Source organism: Cygnus olor, chromosome 3, assembly GCF_009769625.2.
Source record: "Cygnus olor isolate bCygOlo1 chromosome 3, bCygOlo1.pri.v2, whole genome shotgun sequence".
In the NCBI taxonomy this organism is placed as follows: Eukaryota; Metazoa; Chordata; class Aves; order Anseriformes; family Anatidae; genus Cygnus; species Cygnus olor.
In genome coordinates, this window is record NC_049171.1 from 91,524,325 (window position 1) to 91,544,836 (window position 20,512).

Consider the following 20,512-nt stretch of genomic DNA (forward strand, 5'->3'; position numbering starts at 1 on the left):
TTCACTCGAGCGTTTCTATAGCAACAAACAGAGGCGATTCTAATCTCCGATATAAAAGACGCCGTGAAAAATGACATGGTTTGGGGTTTGGGGGATTTTTTGGGGAGGGGAGAGGATGCTTCTGCAGCTGCTGGCGGCCCCCTGCACGGCGTGCGGCCAGCACCACCACGCGGCCGCGAGCCCGGCAGACCACCGGCCCCAGCACATCGCAGCTGGGCAGGGGGCAAAAGTCACAGGCACAAGAAAGCTTGGCAGGTGCCCTGCTGAGACCTGCTCAGCCATCGCTTGCTCTCCCTCACAGAAGCTGGTGGACTCAGGGCTGCGGCAGCGCAGCCCAACATGGAGCCGGTCCCAGCGCTGTGGCACTGGGAGAAGGGCCCTCTCCGGAGCCGACGGGGGCATGCTGCAGAAGGGGGTGGCACCTCTACCAGGCCGGTGGCCACAGGCTTAGGTGTCCTCTTCACGGCTGCAGGGCCTAGCCCTGAATTGCCAGGCAGGACAGCAGAACATAGCAGACATTTGAAAGGGAAAGAGGAACACACCCACCCCACCCTGATGTCCACGGGGACATAGCTGAGAACATCTTCCATGACTCAGAGGATCACTGAGAGCCTACTGGCTCCAGGACAGAGGTGATGCAGCTTGGGGACATTCAAGTCACTAGAGTAGAGGGACGTAAGCCTGGGACAGGAGGCGGCTCATGCTTTAATCCAGCGGGGTGCAATCCAAACTGGCCATTACTGTCTTTTTCCTCCAGGTACTGTCAGGGAAATGCAAGGCACACCCCAGGCTCCCCTTGGACAGGTAAATTAATTCAGTACTGCACGCTTCAGAGGACAGCAGCTGTGTGGACAGACTACTTTCAGGAAAAGGGGAGATTGGCTGTACTACTCTTATTGCTCCCTCTCACCCAGCCAGGTAACATAGGCCTCTATCTGAAACATCACTCCTCAGCTCTACTGCAACAGGAGGCAGAGCAGAGGGGAAAATATCCTCTTCTTCAGTCACTGCAGTCTAAATCAGTCTTTTAAAAAAAAAAATAACAGTATGTAGAACAAGTAGACTTGTACATAGTCTGGTAATGTAATTAGTAGTTGTTCTGAAATATCAAATTGTTTATGCCAGATGAATACCAACATTAGCACCGTGGTACCGATATCTCTTCTGGGAGCTCACTAGCAGTGGCACCTATGAAAAATAAGACTTCCAGTTTCTCTGGCCCCATGCTGGAATAATACCTCATCTGCCTAGTTGTGATATTAATACCAATATCATGGCAGTAGCATATTCAGGTCTGCAAAAAGTCTATTCCAAATTTCATGCTAGGGTAGACAGAACTCCAAGACTTTGCATTCACTATACCATGCTTTAAAGCAAACAAACAAGCAAAAAGATACACAAAACATCTAGAGTTTTTATTTCTTAGAATTTTTTATTTTCTTAAAATTACAAAGGAACTCTCTCCAGGAGAGCAAGGAAGAAAACAAAAAAAGAAAAAAAAAAAAAGAAGAGAAAAATATTTCCCAGCAATTTTGTTCCATATAAACACAAGCGAAGTTATATATTTCACTCACATGCATGTACAAAAACATTTTACTTAAAAATACCCTTCACACATAACATGTGCATCAGTCTCAGAATTCAGCACATAATCAGATTGGCCTCACCTACCCTACCTAATCTTATTTCCCTATTTTCCTTTTCAGTTGTAAATTTCTATGCAGGAAACATCTTTTTCTGCACAGCATTATGCACATTCAAATTAGTATGGATGGTCTTGGAATTAAATCACTAGGTAGCACAGTCTGACTTACAAGTGTATACTAAAGTTGTCACGCTGATGTTTACACAGTGAACTTTGTTGGATGACAGGCAAAACTCTTCAAAAGGAATAAAAAGGTATTGCTAGAGGGAAAAAGGAATATGATACATAGCATTCTCTCATCTGCAATAATCCTGTATCATTCCCATGCAAAATACTTCAAAAGCCTAGTAATTCACAAATCTTGCTCTCTAAATTGATATCACAGTTCCCAACAATTTAAATCACGGCAAAATAAATCCCTAAAGACATCAATGCCACTGGACATGGACGCAGTCAACACTCAATATTCCAATTTGCCATCTGTGTACCTTTGGAAAGGGAAAGCAGAAAGATGAAAGAACCAACAAAATGACAAACTTCTGAAGCAGGTGGGTCAGCAGAGCACTTTACTTGGAACCAGAAAAAAAAAAAAAAAAAAAAAAACACAACTCAGAGCACAGCTTCATTCCAAGCCATTGCGTAATCTCAGTGTGGCTTAAAATTTGGGGATTACATGGTCAATGAACTCCTCGCTAACTGTCCAAGGCTGCATCAACACCTAGTAAAATCTTATTTGATTCATCAGAAAAGCACATTGTCTGTATCTGAGCTGGTAAGCTACACTTGAAATTTCACTATTTCATGCATGATGAACACCACTGTATATCTAAGGCCTGCAAATGTTCAGAAGCGAAGGGCTCACCCAGAAGGTAAAGCTTCCACGTGCACAAAAGGAAGTGTCCACCATACAAATGCCAGGAGCAACACAGTATAATGGTGAACAGGAGGTACAGATTTTACCCTGCAATCACTTTTTAAATGTACAAGCTATGCTGATGCATTTCTAATCTCTGCATAAACAAGCATCCTAAAGAGAATCAATAACACATCTCTCTTACATTGCAACAACGCAGCTGAATCAATAGAGGGTGAATTTCCACTGTATTTAAATACTTGAAGCACTCAGGCTTGGCTTGTTGCAGTGTGTGTTACAGGGTGAAATGGGTGTGGAAAGGAGATGTGAAATACAAAAGCATGATTAAAAGTAAGACAGAGCATCTGTACTTGAGCAATATTAAGAAAGCACTTAAGACTGAGGCTTAAGAAGTTTAACTAAAGCCCTGGAGAGCACCAGATTTTCATTTTTAGCCCACCTGAAGTCTTGAAAACGAGCAAGTGATGCCGACAGCAGCCACGCTGTCCTCTAGCTCCTGAAAATGGTGCAAGGGACTTCGCTTAGATGTCTCAGACTCAAAAGTATTTAACAACAACAGCTTGGCAAAGCATCTCTGCTACAAGGCCCAATTTACAGGTGTTCTCACGCGGTATCAAAGATGGGCACAGGAGCCAAACCAGGCTGAACCCTGAGGCCCAGGTCTAGCACTTCACGTATGTTGTGGAGAACCCTGGATATGCTGTTGTAGGTAAGACGGGCAGTCTGCTTTTAGATCAGTACCGCAATTTCAGCAGCAAGCACTACTGAACGCGTAGAAGAAAAGCACCTGCCCAGCAGGACCAAGTCTCCTCTCATTCCCAGACAGGGAGGGCTAAAGTCAGGTCACTTAATGAAGATTCTGATGGTGTGGATGTCTTCAGCTGAGGTAGTCAAGTTGAACTCACTTTGTTGGCACACAGTGGAAAAACAGACACTTGTAAAGCACCACTCATCTGACCTCTTTTAGACTTCTACTTCTGGGTCAGATGAATGCTCACCTAAAAGTGACTATTTCTCTTTAGCTGCAGATGGGGCCCAGAGCAACAAATCTAGATGCAGATATCTAAAGCTCAGTGAAAGGACACCACCCAAAATGCCTTCCTTGTATCATGGCAGTTGAATAGCACAACTGTGCTGTACTTCTTTCTGATAAGCAGTTTTGCTTAAAACTAGTATCATATAGGTCACTAATATTTCAACATCCATCGAAGCATACTCCAGGCAGCAACAGTCCGACCCAAATGAGAGAAAAGCTCACAGCTCTCACAAAACTCTCTCAAGGAATAAAGTGGTTTGGTTTTGTTTTAAAGAAAATAAGTCTCCAACACACATCTAAGAGGCAAATACTACTATTCTCTTTTTACAGCTGAGGAAACAGGGACATTGCAGCTTCCCTAATGGTGACTCAAAGGGAATCAAAATAGAGATTTCCTGATACACTGGTCCTCTGTTCAACTACTGACTAGGCTCCAAATAGCTACAATTTACCTCCCAGGAGGAGCCTTTAAAACTCTGACAGGCAATTTTAACTCCAATGTCCATAAAAGCCTATAGTCACACATTCTTATTAGACATCGAAGAATTTAATGTTTGTCTTCCACTTCTATAAAATAGAAGAGAAATACAGTTAGGAAAAAAAAGAATTAAGGCTAGGCATGTTATACAGAAACAAAAAATACTATGCCTGGAGCTCATTCTTTCAAAAGATAAACTTGCAATTGTAAGGACAAATGGGAGGTCTGGTAAATCTCCCTCAAACATCCCAATGGGTTACAGGTATAAAGCCAGTTTAAGTGGCTGTTCACTCTTGATTCACGTTCATTCTAGCTTTTTTGAGAGATACTCACTGAATCAAGCTAAAGACTGAGTTGATCGACTGAGGATTGTGCAGAACAAAAAATTGTCATCAGTCAGCTGAGCCATAAAAGCAAGCAGCAAAATAGATTCTGTTTCAGACTAAGTTGTCAAGATAGCAACTTTGAATAGGAAACCTCAGCTGGCCTGAAGTTCCTACGCTCAATTTAATAAGAGTGAAGGAAAAGCTTGCATTGCCAGTACTGGCTCATACCAACAGTAAATGCTGCTTCACTCTCTGGAAAACCCTGCCTTAAACAGCTGGCTGTCAACTTCCCTGATTAAACAATCAAGAAATCAAATAGGGAAGAAGCTCTGCTAGACTTGTTAGTTAGAAGGAAGAATCGTTGGAGAACATGAAGGTCCTGGCTACAGCAGACATGGGATTGTGGCATTTACAATCTTGAGAAATGTGTACAAGGTGAATAGAGCTCTGGACCTTCAGGACAACATATTTTGTTTTATTTGAGAAACGTTTTTGTAGGATCTCATGAGGGACAGCCCTGGCTTCCCAAAGCAGCCCAAGAGTGCTGCCTTATCTTCAAAGACTGCTTTCTGAAAGTAGAACAGTCCATTCTGATGAGCAGAAAGTAAAGCAGGCATGACAGAAGGCCAGCACAGATGATGAAGGAAATCCTGACTGAGCTCAAATGTACAGAAAAAACTACACAGTGGTAGAGGTGAGGATGGGCTGGCTGGGGGGAAACGAAGGCACAGCCCAGGCATGCACAGACAGTTAGGAAAGCCAAAGTTCAGCTGGAGTCAACACTGGTAAGAAATGTGAAGAATGGCTTTTCTACGTGCACTGGAAGCAAAAGAAAGGTTAAAGAAAATGTAGGTTTGCTGTCCAACAGTGCAGATGCCTGGTAACAAAGGCAGTGCTCTGTACTTTCAGGCTGACATACTTACCACCACTCAACACTTCCACTTAGGTGGGAGGTCTGCCCTCAGGCCTGCCAGGTCCCTGGGGTCTACTAGGAGGAGTGTATGGGAGCAAAGTATCACCTACGCAGAGGAAGACTGAGTTAACAAGAACTTCAGCCAGCTGGACATTCACAGCTCCACACGAGCAGACAGGATGCATATGAAGGCACTAAAGGAGCTACCTGATGGTACCATGTGACTACCCTCCAGCATCTTTGCCAGGTCACCACAAGTGAAGGCTCCCCAGAGGCAGAGAAATTACCCAACTTCAGATCATCCTGTTGCCTGCAACAGTTAGCAAGTGTGTGACCAGCATGTTGAGGGAAATCATTTCTACCTATACAGTGCCTGTGAGACTGTATCTAGCGGACTGCATCCACTTTTGTGCTCCCCCTTAAAGGAAGGGCACTGCAGCAATTTTGTTGGAAGGCCACTAAGATGGGTAGGGGACTCTAGTACGGGACAAGGAGAGGCCAAGGAAGCTTCGTTTCTTCAGACGTAAGAACAGAGAAGGCTAAAAAGAGACCTCACTGTTGTTTACAACCACTTAATGCACAGATTAGACAGACTGCACTCACAGATTAACAGTGACAGAATGAGTGGCAATGAACACAAGATCAAACACTGACCATTCCAGCTAGATGTAATATATATTTTTTCCCCTGTGAGGGTAGTCAAATACTGGAAAATGTTGCCTAGAGAAGTTTGGTCTTGCCATCCTTGCAGAAAATCAAAACTAGACAAGGCCCTGAGCAACCTGCTCTATTTGGTTTGGCTGGACCAAAAACATCAAGAGGCTCCTCCAACCCAAAGTATTCAACAATTCTGTGACTTAAATCTCTGGTGACTTCCTCGTTAATCTGCCACAGCAAGCCATGACACCAAACACATATGGTGATCTTCAACCTCATGAGCCAGGATGGAGTACAGAAGTCAGCTAATAGGAGAGAAGTGCAGTACACATCAAACCTCTCGTAATAATTTCATGCAAGGTCTCTCATACACCAGGGCCAGCCCTGTTTATACATCATAGCCACCACAGTACTTTGTTGGCTCATTTCACATCCATTGGGACTAAATAAAAACGCCCCTTCTTTTCACATCTTCTTCATCTTTTTCTTGCAGCGCTGGTTGAAGACAGGTGAGGATCCCATCAGACTGTCAGCAGAATGAGAACCATAGCTGCTCTCAGAGCCATTGGGGCTCTGTGGCATCCCAGCTTCACTCATGCCTGACATAGGTTCCTCAAAGACATCACTGCCTAGGACCCCATGGCCATGTACATTGGCCTCTTCGTTCTCCTGTGGCTCCATTTTCACCTGTGACAAGTTCCAGAGAGGGGAAGCATTCACCTCAGCCCCTAGAAAAAGAAAAAGCATGCATTAGTAACAGAGTAGAAGGATAAATTACAAATGGTAAGTGGATGCAAGGGACAGCAGCACTGGTAAAGCAGTAAAAAACAAAGTTCCAAGTGAAATAGGATAAATATTAAATATAAAAAATAAATAACCCAGTAGTTGCAGCTCTAGAAAATACGATGCTATGCTTTCACAGCAAATCCAATGCTATCCTTTCATAGCACTCCTCCGTTGCTTTTTTTTCCATGAGAAATAACAACTTAGAAACAACATGAAATAAGAGCTCCCTTCACTCTCCAGGAAGGAGCATCTCAACAAGCATGCCAAGAACACATGGACTAGACCCTGTACAAGCAGGACTTGCAGGCAGTCCAGAAGTCATCCCTTGCAACTTCAGCAGTCTCCCTTCAGCTGTCAAGCACACTGGACTTCTGCTAGTTCTGCAGGGGAGGGAAGAGGGCAGAGGACTAGGTAGATGAAGAGTCTCAAACACAGCTTCCTGCAGTGAAACACAGGGATAACAGAGCTGCAGTCAGCCACCAGCATGCCTGCCTCCTTGTACCTGGAGGTCTCATCCACCCTTCAGCAGAACAGAAAGAAACCCTCTTGGCTCAGCCTCACAGACACCCTGTCTGTTACCAGAGGACAGCTCACCACAAGAATAGTTTGTGCTGTAGTTTACTGGAATGAACCAAGGATGGGTATTAGGGCACTTGGGGCAAGGAGGCTGTAGTCTGGAAACAAGCAGACTGTGAATCCCAGGTCACCTTCTTAAAGAAGGAGGTTAAAGAGTCCAGGGAATCACCTGGATTTTTTTAAATGATTAAAATAATTCAATTAAAACACAGAGAACCAAACTTTTTACCCAGGTTACTTGAATGACCTTCCTTTGATTACTACCATCCTCCTATCTGCTCTTCCCTGCACTCTTCTCATACATGCACCCTATCAACAATGTTGTAATATGGCTTGGATAAAACTACACTATTTTATGTTTGTGCGCCTTCTTGGCATTGCGTAACTCAGAATAGGCATTGGGTTTTTTTGATAGTAAATGTAAAAAAAAAAAAAATCAACAACAAATGTAAAAAAATCCATAATGACTTCTCAGATCTTGGACAACAAACATTTTCAGGACACCTGTGAAGGTTGGCTTAGCAATCTAACAAATCCCTGCTCACTGTGTCATTTGTATGCTCTTTTCTCCTAGCTTCTAGCCAGGGGTAACAGACCTGAGGGAGGACATTGACTGCAAATCACAAATCCAATGCCTTCTTAGAAATCAGAATGGTTCAAAATATAGGCCATAAACATTTAACTACTCTAAGACTTGTTCAGACATAACTCAGATCAGCAGCAACTGTAAGTTTTTATCACATAGCTGGCTAGAAACATACACGAAAGGAACCTTCCCATTTTAAATTAATTCCATGGTGGAAGATTTGCCAATCCACACAGGTGCAATGGGTTTTGTTTGTTTTTTTCACACTTGGACTAGTGTGCAATCTGAGCAGATCAAGGATTTTCTGAACAAGATTATGAAACCATACTTTCTGAAAACAGCAAATGTTTTGTCCCCAAGAGCAGTAATTATAGATTGCATTATTTCTGCTTATTTACAGTTTTAAGAGAGACAAAAATCCTATTAAAAACACACTAATTGGGCCCCTTGCTGACATGGGCCTAATGAGCCCAAATCTGAACAAAGCCTGAAATCTTCTCTCACTTCTAAACCTGATCCCTCTAGTGTGGGGTTAAACTCACATGGAAAATAAAGCAAGCTAAGAAGCCGGGTTTTAGCAAGTTTCCTAAACTTTGTGTCTCAAACTGTTTGAAAGCACAACCAAACCTCTTGTACTGAGCCAGCCTACTACTACTATGCCACTAGCAATAGTCCCATATTACCAGCAGCTACACCGAGAAGAAGTCTCCCGTCACGTTTGTACTGTGAACTTTCCCTTATGGAGGGGTCAGGAATTTTCTGGAGCAGCTTAGCTCAAACCAGGGCTTAGGAGACCTTTGTGGCAATAGCAGACAACGCAGCCCACATCGGCTCAGCAGTTAGATAACAAGCCAGAATTGAAGTGCTTGCTGATGTCCAGTTGCCTTAATGAAAAGTCCCTTTTATGTTAATTACAAGCGAGTGTATTCCTCTCAACAACAAGGACACATCATTAAAATGCTATCAGTTCCACAGAGTTGCAGCTCCAGTCTACACAATAATCAAAGGTGCTCACTAACCTCACTGTTGCTTTCTCTCATCAATTGCTCTTCACTGCTCAACCTCATCCCTTTCAGCTTCATCTCCTGTCATTGAGAGTGTCACTAATGACCAGCAGTACTTAAGCAGAGACGCTGGACATTTCATCTTCAAAGCACTTCAACCTCCACGTACTTTACAAACGAGCTAATCCTCCCATTGTTATCCTGCTGGGTGGAGGAACAAGATCCCCAATTTTGCCTCCACTTCCCCAGCCGCATTACAATTAGCAGCTGGCCCACAGTTGCGTCCCCTGGCACAAGCAGAAACACGTGCACAACAGGGAAGGCTGAAATGACAGTTTTGCCCTCTGACACTGCTGTGCTGCCACCTTCCCTACAGGTCTCACACTTGTACATCCAAGATGGTGTCCTAACCGCAGCAGCTTTCTCTCCCTCCTTGTGATATTACATGCTCCGGCCTGCCTAGCTCTAGACTGGGACTTCTTACTGTGATGAGATTTCCAAAGGCCCTTGTGAAGTGAAGAGGGATTTTCAGGGACGAACAGAGCACTTGTATCCTTAATTAGAAAACATCAATTTGGTATCAGATAGGCAAGAAGCATTTAGAATGCAGCTATCTTGCTAACCTCTGGGTCTCAGGTGGTAGATGCTAATACCAAGCTTTCCAGATGAATCACTTGCAACCCCAGATGGGCCACAAGAGCCCATTATTCCCTCTCCCTCAAAAATGCCAGCACTTTACATTTCAGAGGTACAATGGAAAACAATATGAGCTTCCAGAAATACATCAGATGGATTTGTGTGGGTTTGTTTTCTTTAAACTCAGCAGAATATGCTATTTTTAAAAAAACTAACAGAGGTACTCTCACCCCTCAATACACAGTGCATAAGTAAAGATAAATAGGAGAACAGACTTCACTGTTTTTAATCATGCTTTTAAAGTGAAACACTAATTATTGCAGGGGCTGGAAGAGTTCAGATGGTTCTATACAAAGTAAAGAATGTCAAGTTTGTTTTCCATAAAGCTTAGTGCTACTGAATGGTGCGGAGAACAGACCTTGCATATAGATTCAGAAAAGGAACAGCAGCAACAGCAGCTTGTCCCATGCTCGCCAACAGTGTGCTTCAACACCAACACATAGCTTTCCATGGGGGCAGCAAACTACAGCAGACTTTCAGGATAAAACTCTGGTTTCTTTTGATATAGAAATCCAAAGGTTATTTTTGTCTTTGTTACATCAGACTGGAAGGAAGACACCAGTACTCATATTTGCAGCAAACACAAAACAACAAAGCCCTTGGGACATCACTGTAGAGAAACAGTCTCTCTCATACCAATAACAAAACTAAGAACGTTCACCATCCCACCAAAATTAATGTTATATAAACCATCATGTTCTGCAGGATCCACGAACAGAGTAAATACTTAACAAATCCTGGTAATTGATATATTTCACTGTTTTCGTGCTTAGAAAGTAAGCAAGTGTTTTTCCCCCAGATAAATCTTCCTACTGAAAAGTAAGAATTTCTTCTCCCTCCCCTTCCTCACTTTTGAATCTGCTATTAAAAACAGAAACAGGATCATATGAAAAAGATGAGGGACTGACTTCAGCACTAGCAACAAACCTCTACCTGAAGTTTGTGGGGAAGCTTCTACTTCCAGGTTTGCAGAGAATCGCTCACTTTGAGCTCCAAGGACTCCAACTGGCAAAGACTGGTCACCAGAAGCCAGATCTCCTTCCAGTTCCTCACTTATGGGGAAAGTGATATCGCTAACAGGTTCCTCCTTAATCTTCACTGGCTTTGTGTCTTCTGCTGCCTTTTCAGGGTTGACAATCTTTTCATACTCTTCAGAGAGCTGCTTGCTAACCTGTCAAAGATCGGTGGAGATGAAAAAGAGGCAAGTGTCACAGTGACTTCAGAGACTCTGATGACAATTACACTGCAGTGTGTTCTCCGCACAGAGTATTATTAATGCCTGACCTGACTGAACAACTACACACTTAGCTGCACAAAAAAGACTTTCTCCCCCTTTAAGAACACCTTCTATCCTTTATCAAGGGACTTTAATAAGAGCTTGAATTCCTTAACACATCTGCTTGATAAATATGTGCAGATTTATTCCACAGACAGAAATGAGGAGGCCCAGAAATTTAACTGGAGCAAAAAGCAAGAGCAAAGTACCTCAACCTTACTCTTTGATTTTACCTGTAAGACTTTCCCCTGTCCATCAGTACTAAATTTTACTCCAGCACTAACAAACAAGCAGATCAGATATTCGTTAACTTCTGTAGTTACCGCTAGCAAAAGCCAGTTATCTTCTGTCACAGTCACAGCAAAAAATGCAGTTCCCTCCAGTCAGACAAGCGAAACAAACACAGGAATGAGATTTGGAACAATCTTTTTGCTTCTGGAAATGTAACAACTCTAAACAATTAAATTAAGATTTTTCAGGTTTAGTCTGCTTTTAACAGGTACTTGTTTGTATCTCTGAATCCCGACGTTCAGTGAACTGAGCTGAGGAAAAGCCCAAGGCATTTTTTTTTAAACAGCAGAAGCAATAAAGAAAAAAGAATAGCAAAGCCCATTTCCCCCTTCTAGACATGCTTCCAAACACAAAGGCTGCTGGGGACCTCAGCCCTGCACGAAGAACAGAACAAATAAGACAATGACCAGCTGCAGGATGAGAGTGAATTGCATCAGCAAAATGATACAGACAGCCCAAATTCCAGAAGGAGACAACATCTGGGTATCAGGATGCAACTGTTAACTACATTCAGTGCTTTATAACCTTTCAAACTGGAAAAAAAACGTCCTCTAACAGGAGAGTATATTTAAACTAATGCAATCAGTCCTTTTGAACAAAAATGTTTTTAACAAGGCCAGAGCTTGATGATGTTATTTCTATGCACAAACCTCAAGAGGCCGTCACAATTTACATACTACATGCACTTACAGGTGTCTCTGATTTATACTACCTCTGTAAGCCACAAGGTGCCAACCCTGGGATAAGAAGGAGCACAAAGGAGCTGCTCTAAGAGGAATCAACTGGTACTCTCAGATAACATGACAAGGAAGGGAAAGATTTGACATGGCAGGTTTTGCCTTTGGTCTCGGGCTACCTACTTGATCCAAAGCTTGTTTTTTGATGAATAGATATAAAATTCGCACATCGAGCCCTTGCATTTCTGCAAGTCTTCTATCAATCAAATAAAATGCACGTTTAAGTTCACAGAATACCCAGACCAAGAAAAACTAGGGGATTTAACAGTTCCTCTCCTTTCTCCACAGAAGTAGTCCCCTCTAGAGTAGAAGGCAGTTCTTGTTCAACAACTCAGATCGGTGCAGTACTACCCGTTATTTTTACCGCTTAAGCGCACTACCCCTAGCTTAAGCCAACACAAGTCACTGCACACCTAAGTAATTTTTGTCTGTCTGCTTACTTGTTTTATGAAATGGTAAGCAGCCAAATATCCCGTTAAAGCAGAAAATTCAGTCAGTATTGACTTTATTTCTACTTGATATTTTAGTCTGTGCCTTTCAGGAGCTGGGGGCCTCCTCTTAAACCCAAACCATCAGTACAGCACTCTTAGCCTGTGTGTTCCATTCATGTCTGCCAAAAACCATCCTGTTTCCCTTTTCCTTGATGACCCAAGAGGGTTTCTCATATGATTTTACCTCAGTATTGCTACAGGAATAAGTAATTGTACTGGGGTTACATTTCTTGGTGCTGTGAGCTCCCTACCGCTCTCCTCACCTGAAGCATGTAGCTGTGGTAATCCTTAATGCGGTGCTGCCAGAACTTCTGCAGCGAGAGCACGCTGCCAATGCCCACTTCGTGAAAGACCTGCTCCATGACATCCGGGAACGGCGTGTGCCCGAGTCGAGCTTCCCGATCCACAGCAAAGCGCAGCAGCTTGGTGAACTTCAAGCAGTACTCGTGGGCGATGTCTGTCAGGGTCTCCAGGACGCTCTCATTGGCACACTCGAAGCCTGTGTGAGCCAGGATGGTGGCCATGGACTGGTAGAGAAGCTGCCGGCAGGAGGACCAGCTCAGCTCAGTCACGGGCTCCCCTTTTCCTCTGAAAGACAGAAAGGAGAAAAATAGCACGCCTCCAAAACCAAACGGAATATACCGGTTCAAGAGAGACTGTCAGTACTAACGTGCTCTACAAATGGAAAGCAAATTGGTTGGGCTTCACCACAGCTTCTCCATTACACGTGAACCCTACCTACTGTGGGTTTATCTGCTTTCCCTTCTTGCCCTTCCCTCAAAATCTGCACCGCTGAGTCTCATTTTCACTTCTAATGCCACAAGAATCCTTGGGTGATTCATCAATATGGGATGTAAATCTTTTGAACCTTCAAGAAATTCCCTTCCCACCCAAGAGCTTTTCTCCTAGAGATGTGAATTAAATGGGTCCTTGACACAAACAAAAAAAAGGCACTTTAAATAACATGAATGCAAATCATTTCCCCTCTCAGTTAATTACATTTCTCTTCCTTGTTATCTCTGATGTCATAGGCCTAACAGTCAGATACAAAGGCTTCTGGGATAGACAAGATCTGAATTTATAATGCAAAGGACACACACAAAAAGCAAGAAATGGCATACACATCTTCACCCACACTTCATCAAGCTACGCTGTAGCCATTATGACCATTTCCCTACCCTTACTTCTGATAGTCACGAAGCCTGAAGCTGGAAGCAGTATCCCTGTAGGCAACAGGACAGGTGAACACAAAGCCTTGGGGAAGCCTGGAGAGGTCCTACCTCAGAGCAGCACTCCCTGCCTTTGGGCTTGAGGCCTCTCTTCTCTGTGCTGCTAGGAGGGAAAAAGTGATAATGCAGGACAGAAGAGACAGAACAGCTGGCACGAGCATTTCAAACATCACTCAGTTACAGTCGGGCAAGCAGATTTTTCATCAAGACGAGTTAAACAAATTCCACACAGGGAAAAAAAGGAGGTAAGACAGTTTAACAAGAAACGTAAATATACTTCTACCAGATTTCCAGACTTACAATTAAATGCACATGATTTATTTGCCCATAACAGTAACACTGTCTTCAGATGCTGATGTCAAAAATCAAGATTCCTTTTTACTAAGTATGGTATTTACTCACTTTTTTCCACTCCATTCAGCATCAATAACTTGAAGAAAGCTAACAATTTCACCCTCCATTTGTTTCTGATCAATTTCTTCCAACATCTCCTTCAGCCCACCCTGACACTTCCCCGCACCCTCCCTGTACGCTAGTTGCCTACCACTGCACAAACTTTTCAGTAACATGGCCTGATTAAACAGCCCACAGACAGCACTGATGACTTGCATAGAAGGCGGCACTGGTCTCCGTAAAATTCTCACTGCTCTGCTTCTCCAACAGGTGCATTGGGTGCCCTTCAGCCTCGCTGAGCTGCTGGGTCACAGAGCCTCAGCTCCCTCTTATCCTCAGGGCTGACCTATAGAAACCCACTGAAACACAGGAGTGAAAAAGGTAACATTTCAGAGGAGTGAAAATGAGAGGTTAAACTTAGAGTCATCAGGACCAAAATCCCAGAGCTTCACTTTCAAGAGCACCAGCTCAGCACTTTCTGCTTATTCAAGTAAAGGGTTAGAGGGATGGAAATCACACCGTATTGAGAGTTGCAGATGACACTATTACTAAGTGCATACGAAGAACAGCATGTGCATCCCAATCATGGATTCATCCCAGTTATTAATTGCTGAAGAACAACTCGCATCCCCATTCCTACTCAATTACATGACTATTATGGAAAGAAGACAGCCGGTGCCCTGACAAAATGAATTAAAAGATCACCAGTTCCCTTATAAACCAAGTGTCATCCATGCTGTTTTTACATCTCCCTAACTTTCCCCTACACCTCCCAGGGCCTCCCAGGGACAGACTTCTGCAGCTCACAAAGAGCCATTATGTCTCACACAGCACTGGGACAAGGAGGTCACAACAGAGGGGGGGAAAAAAAAAAATCACACAAAAACAACCAGAAAACCACCATCAACATTTATGCCTAAGAACTGGAAACTTTTGTGTTTTTTTTTTAAAACACAAAGGATGAACCTGGCTGTCCACTAGCCATCAGCTGAGAGCAGCTTACGCTACCAAAACCACCGAACACCAGATTATCATTAATACAGACAGAAATAAAGAGCCATTATCAACGGTCTGCCAGTCACACAAAACACTAGGGGCAAACTTAAACTAGACACAGAATTTGGCAGGCCAAAGCAGGATACTGAACCACTTCTAAAGTGGAGGACGATCGTTTAGCAACGCATATCACTGCTCAGAAGCAGCATAGAATGTCATATCTCTTTTAAACTCCTAGAGGAAAAAGAAACTAATTGCCAGCATTAAAATGCAGCTAGGTCACTGTGCTGAAAGGGATATAATCAACTTGAAATCTAATCAATTAAAGGCGGAGAGAAAAGAAATTTTAGGTGCTCTACTCAAATCCAACTCCCTACCTCTTGTTTTTGGTGAGGTCAATCAATTTTGTTTTGTTTTCCTTGTTCTTTCTTCCCTTGATTTCTTGTTTCTCATGATAAACAATAGAGGAAGATGATTAAAATCCTGATTAGACAGGAAAATTAAAATATTGCTAGAGATGTTAATGGAAAACAACAAATGAGAAATGATATTTGCTTCATCTCCTTTAACTTCCAGGTACCACCTAATAAGATTGCAAATAAACAGAAAAGGCACATTTAAGTCGAGAGGAGCTGTCTAATGGCAAGGCTTCTTCAAAAGCACCAGCAAGCTTCTTTTCCCTGATCATCACAGGTAGAGCGCCTTGCTGTCAGACCTCACCCCAATGCCCAGCACCTCCAAAAGCACCCTTCCAATACTACCACTCAGAATACCACCCTCTACTTTCCAAAAGGGCTCCCCACTCAGCTACCACCCAAAACCAAACCTATATTACCAATGTCATGTAGCTGCAAGTAAACAAGAGCGCTTTAACCCCCAAAATTCTGTCTCCAGAGACAAAACTGGCAGTTAGGTCGGTGACTTGGAGGTGATCATCTCCACAGAGGTTATAGTATGAAACTTAACACAGACACTCCATTTTCAGTCAGCTAATACGACACAAGGCCACTCCCCAAAGGCACTACAATCTACTCACCCAAGCTCATCCCCTGTAAAGCCCTTTTTCATACAGAAGAGAAGAGTTCATGGTCCATTTGCTGTGCAAACATCGTTAGGGGAAAGCGTTTGGGTTAAGTCAGTACAAGGATCAAGAGCTGAGGTCCACTCACCTGCAGTAATGGCCTGAAGTGCTCTGCTCCCTCACAGGTGAGCATAAGCCAGCAGCAGATGGAGGGAGGGATTGTTTTCCCTATGAACACATCAGTTTTATGAAACACTACATCGTGGAGTTGAATTTCTACCAAATGAGGTGCACCACGGTCACTTCACAGCCACTTTTCCCCAATACAAGAAAATAAAAGGAGAATATTGGAAAAACAAGATCGTACTTGTCAGAGAGCGTATCAGAGAAAACAGCACACCAACTCAAAACGAAAACTAAGTTTCCTGTTGGAAAAGGGCCTCTTTCCACCTCATCCTGAATAAGCCTCTTTTCAAATATCCCAGCTATATCTACAGAAGGATGCACAGGGACAAATAGAAACTGCTCAATAGATAATACCAACAGATAATAGGTAACATTTGGAAAATAAGTTGTCCCAGTGGGACAACGCAGAACACCAGACACTTTAGGAGCTAAGCTGAGATGCTTTGTCCAGCAGGATAAGCATGTTCTGCCTGCTCTGATTTCCACTGCTCCAAACCCTTCTCCACACTTGCCCTGCTATCCCACCAACATGCACTTCCCTACTTCTGCACAGAAATTTAACTAGCAGACCTGCCATGAGCTGTCTTCCCATTGCGACATCCTGATTCAATACACAGATAATCTTTCAAATAAAGCACATACGTGATGTGGTCAGCAACACAAGTGAGAGAATGACAGAGAAATCTGTTAAGAAAGCAGTCACATACACACACAAAAAAAAAAAAAACATCTGGAGAGCCACATAATCAGCAGGTTTCTTTTGACAATGGATCCATGCTATTAGGGGGAAGCTGAACATTGAAGAAGGAAGAGCCGGCAGCCATATTATGGTAAGAGTTTCCTGCTGAAATGGTGGTTGCAAGTTTACAGTTATTCATTCCTCATCAGTTATGCTTCAAGTTTACCTTCTGTTTCCGTACCAGCCAAAAATCAAACGTTAATCCCCTACTGTGTACTCCAAGAATTGTAACATCAACAGTTGCAAATCACCAGGACCAGATGGCAATTCACCCAGGAACACTAAAGGAATTCAAGGATGAAATATCTGAATAGCTGTGGTGAGTCACTTCTTGCTTTGAACTGCTCTGGCCCACAAGGACCAGAAGGTAGAAAATGTGAAAACACTTTCTTTCAATAGCTTCAGAAAAGATTTGAAGAACTACAGGCAGGGAAGACCGATATATTCTGGTGCAACAGAGAAATTCAGAGAAATGGTAAGAACAGAATTAGAGGACACATGGGTAAAGACGATACGCTCAGGACAAGTCAAGACAGATTCTGTAAATAGAAAACAGCTTGCTTCACAAGCCTGCTAGAGCCCTCCAAAGCCATCAACAGGCAAGTACATAAGAGTTTTCCACTGTGAAGCTAAGGACTTTCCTCAGGGATCTGTGCCAGAGTCAAGGTTTGTTTGTTTGTTTTTCAACACATTTATCAACAGCCTGGAAAAACGCACAAAAGGAACATTGTCATAATTAAATCTGTTGCTGGTACACATTTCTGGGAGGCTGAAAAGACCAGAACAACTGAAAAATAGGAGTAAATTAGGTTCTGCCTCCTTAACATCTCAAAAAGGTTCGGGAAGCAGGGATTACAGGTATGGGGCGGGGCAGGAGGTACTGACTTAAAAAAAGAGACAATGCTGTGGGGTCAAAGGACAAAAATGAACAACAAGGAAACAAAAGAGGACGTGGCTATGTTAAAGAAACTTGTGGTCTAATTTGGACTGGCAACTCCTATCTTCCTTTCTTCCTATGTTCAAATATACCTGCACACTGCTTCTGAGACTCACATTACTACCTAAGAAAACAGAATTAAAATGTGCATTTATTCTAACACTGTAACTGTGTAACTCTGACAATGACACACAAGGAGGCAGCACAAAACTAAGTAATATCATGTTTTATCAAGGGGAAGAATAGTCTTCCCTAAATCATTTTAAACACTAAGGCTAAGCACTAACAAATCTTATAGCAGTAAAATAAAGCAGTAAGTGTTATTCTTACTTTATGAAAGTGTCTTAAAACAGTTAAAAACAAACATGCAATGGCAATCTTGCCTCCTGGAAAAGCATAAATGTGTTTGGTTTAACAAGCACACAATTAAATTCTAGTCTATACCATAGTCCATTATAAATCCACCCTGTCAGCCACAAAACATTTCATTTTAAAATTGTCTATCAAGCTTTCACAATCTAGTCCTTAAACTCCCCCATGTGGTTGACTGTTAAATAACATTTCTTTACTCGCACCTCAGAAACTTTCAAGGGACAGCAAAAAGACAGAGCAGCCCCCAGAACAAGGTCAGGGGGGCCACAGAAAATTAAAGTTAAAGCTGAAACCACCAGGGAGGACAGGTGCACATGGCTGCCTCAGTCCTACAAACCACAGTCCCAGAAAGAGCAGGAGTCACAGGGCTCAGACGTTTACTCACAGGACTGGATTTCCCTTCACCCCTTTTTGCAAATTACTTCATTCATCCAAGAAGGATGAGGGTGTTCCTCCAAAACCAGCACTAAGTCTCGCTCGACCATTCACAGACTATGCTACCAAAACAGACACTTTACAATAAAGTGCGTTTTATGCTACCTCAGGCCATTAAAGCTCTGAGGCATTTAACTGATAAAATGTTTTACTGCTGCAGATTTTACCCATTTGAAGAAATAAAATGCGCTCTCTCCTACTTCACGATCATTGAAGCAGTCTTTGATCTAAAAACACTGAGGATTAATCCCTGAATTTCAATGCTAAGCCTATAAAGTAGTATGAGATTCTGCAAGAAATGCAGCACATCCTTGTGAAGTTCATGCTCACCAGAGGCGTAGACGGGGAGGAGCTGGCAGTAGTACTCTATCAAAGACTGGCTGCAGAGGTAGAAGCAATGCAACCTTTGTTTCCATCTTCTCCAGTCCTTGACTGGTGGAGCCAGCACTGGAGAGAGAATTTCCCTTCATCAACACTCACTGCCACATCTGACCAGACTACCAAACACTGACAGAGTGAAACATGGTGGTTTGCTACATCACAGACCTTTGGCCACTGAAATCTTACAAATATTAGTTATCAAAGAAACTTCTCAGAACCTGCAACTAATGGGCCAACGAAAACGAAGACAGAAATCAGCACTATACATCCACATTTTATACATGGGAAAAAGAAAACACATTTGTTTTAAACAGCTTGCATGTTATGCACACAGGAGAATTTTCAATCTTTCTATTCTTAAGCCTATTTTACTCTTTATGTACAGACAACTGCTTGACCCTTCGGCCTAAGGGAATCGACAAAACCACGTATATATTTAAAAACACTCTGCTTTGCTGCAGCCAAGAACTAACTCAAAGAAATACCAACCAACACACCTGTAAAAATCACTCTCTGGGTCACTGTGCCTCAGCTGAAACGGCATTTTGGGGGTTTTGCTGTCCAGAGGAAGCAGGTCATCGGGGAGAGGTGGGGAGGCCGGGCAAGAGGGCAGAGGCTCGTTGTCTTCGGTTTTGATGCCCTCTGCCTGCTGCTGGTTTTGAGCCTGGGCCATGGCGATGAGGCTACGCAGCCGCCTGTTGTGCTGGATGAGCTGGATGGTGTGGATGGTGAGGCTGCAGGGCTCGGAGGGGATGTCCAGCATGGTGGTGGGCCGGGGCTTGTTGGCGGACGGCTGGTGCAGCGGAGGGTCTTGGACTTCCACGGTGCGAAACTCGCGCTGAAGCAAGTCGAAGGAGCTGCGATTGGCCTGGTTGGACGAAACGGGAATCTCACCCCAATACCGCAGCATTTTTACGCTGGCAACGTCCCGTCCTCAACGCCCAGGGGAAGGCTCCCAAACACTGTGTCAGCACACAAGTCCCGTCGCAGGGGGAGGCTCCAGGCTTTGGACAGCAGCAAAGCCTGGAGCTGGGCAGGTGCTTGGCATAAAGCTAGTTACGAATGGCAACAAAATGTTCAATGTCACAGCAAGAAATGCAGTTTTTAAGGTGGCATCGGGGCACACCGTTCCCCTAATGGCCCACCCAGCCGCTTCTCCTGAAGGGGGGGAGAAGAGAGCAAAGCGGCTGCGAGGCGGGGGCTTCTCCCACCGCCTGAACAGCGCCCCTGAGCCGGGCAGGGATACGGGAAGGGAAAAACGAAGGGAAAGGGGACGGGAAGGGGAAGGAAGAGGGCAGGGAAGGCCGCAAGAGGTGCTCCGCCGCCGTCCCACCGGAACTCGGCGCCGGTCCGCTCCCGAAGCGGCTCCCCCGGGGCGAGGAGAGCGGCCGGCTCCCGGCTCGCAGCCCCGCACCGCCACCCGCCCCCCCCCCGGCTCCCCGCCCCGGGTC

At 43.8% G+C, this 20,512-nt stretch overlaps 1 protein-coding gene across 1 annotated transcript; it reads right to left on the reverse strand.

Annotated features, from left to right (window-relative positions):
• Positions 1 to 1,412: 1,412 nt before the first annotated feature.
• On the reverse strand, positions 1,413 to 20,499 carry SUPT7L (SPT7 like, STAGA complex subunit gamma). Its single transcript, XM_040551410.1, has 4 exons — positions 19,559 to 20,499; positions 12,636 to 12,960; positions 10,511 to 10,748; positions 1,413 to 6,657 (listed from the first exon to the last, which is right to left on the reverse strand). Exons 1-4 carry the CDS (start codon positions 19,969 to 19,971, stop codon positions 6,395 to 6,397), a joined length of 1,239 nt encoding a protein of 412 aa, XP_040407344.1. The 5' UTR covers positions 19,972 to 20,499; the 3' UTR covers positions 1,413 to 6,394.
• Between the last annotated feature and the right edge of the window lie 13 nt (positions 20,500 to 20,512).

Excerpts from the sequence above, each read along its gene's own strand:
- SUPT7L (XM_040551410.1), bottom strand. The coding sequence starts at position 19,971 with ATGCTGCGGTATTGGGGTGAGATTCCCGTTTCGTCCAACCAGGCCAAT. Across the intron at positions 12,961-19,558 it reads CCAGAGAGTGATTTTTACAG|AGGAAAAGGGGAGCCCGTGA; the intron begins GTGTGTTGGTTG and ends TCTGTCTTTCAG. Across the intron at positions 6,658-10,510 it reads AGCTTCCCCACAAACTTCAG|GGGCTGAGGTGAATGCTTCC; the intron begins GTAGAGGTTTGT and ends TTCTTTTTCTAG.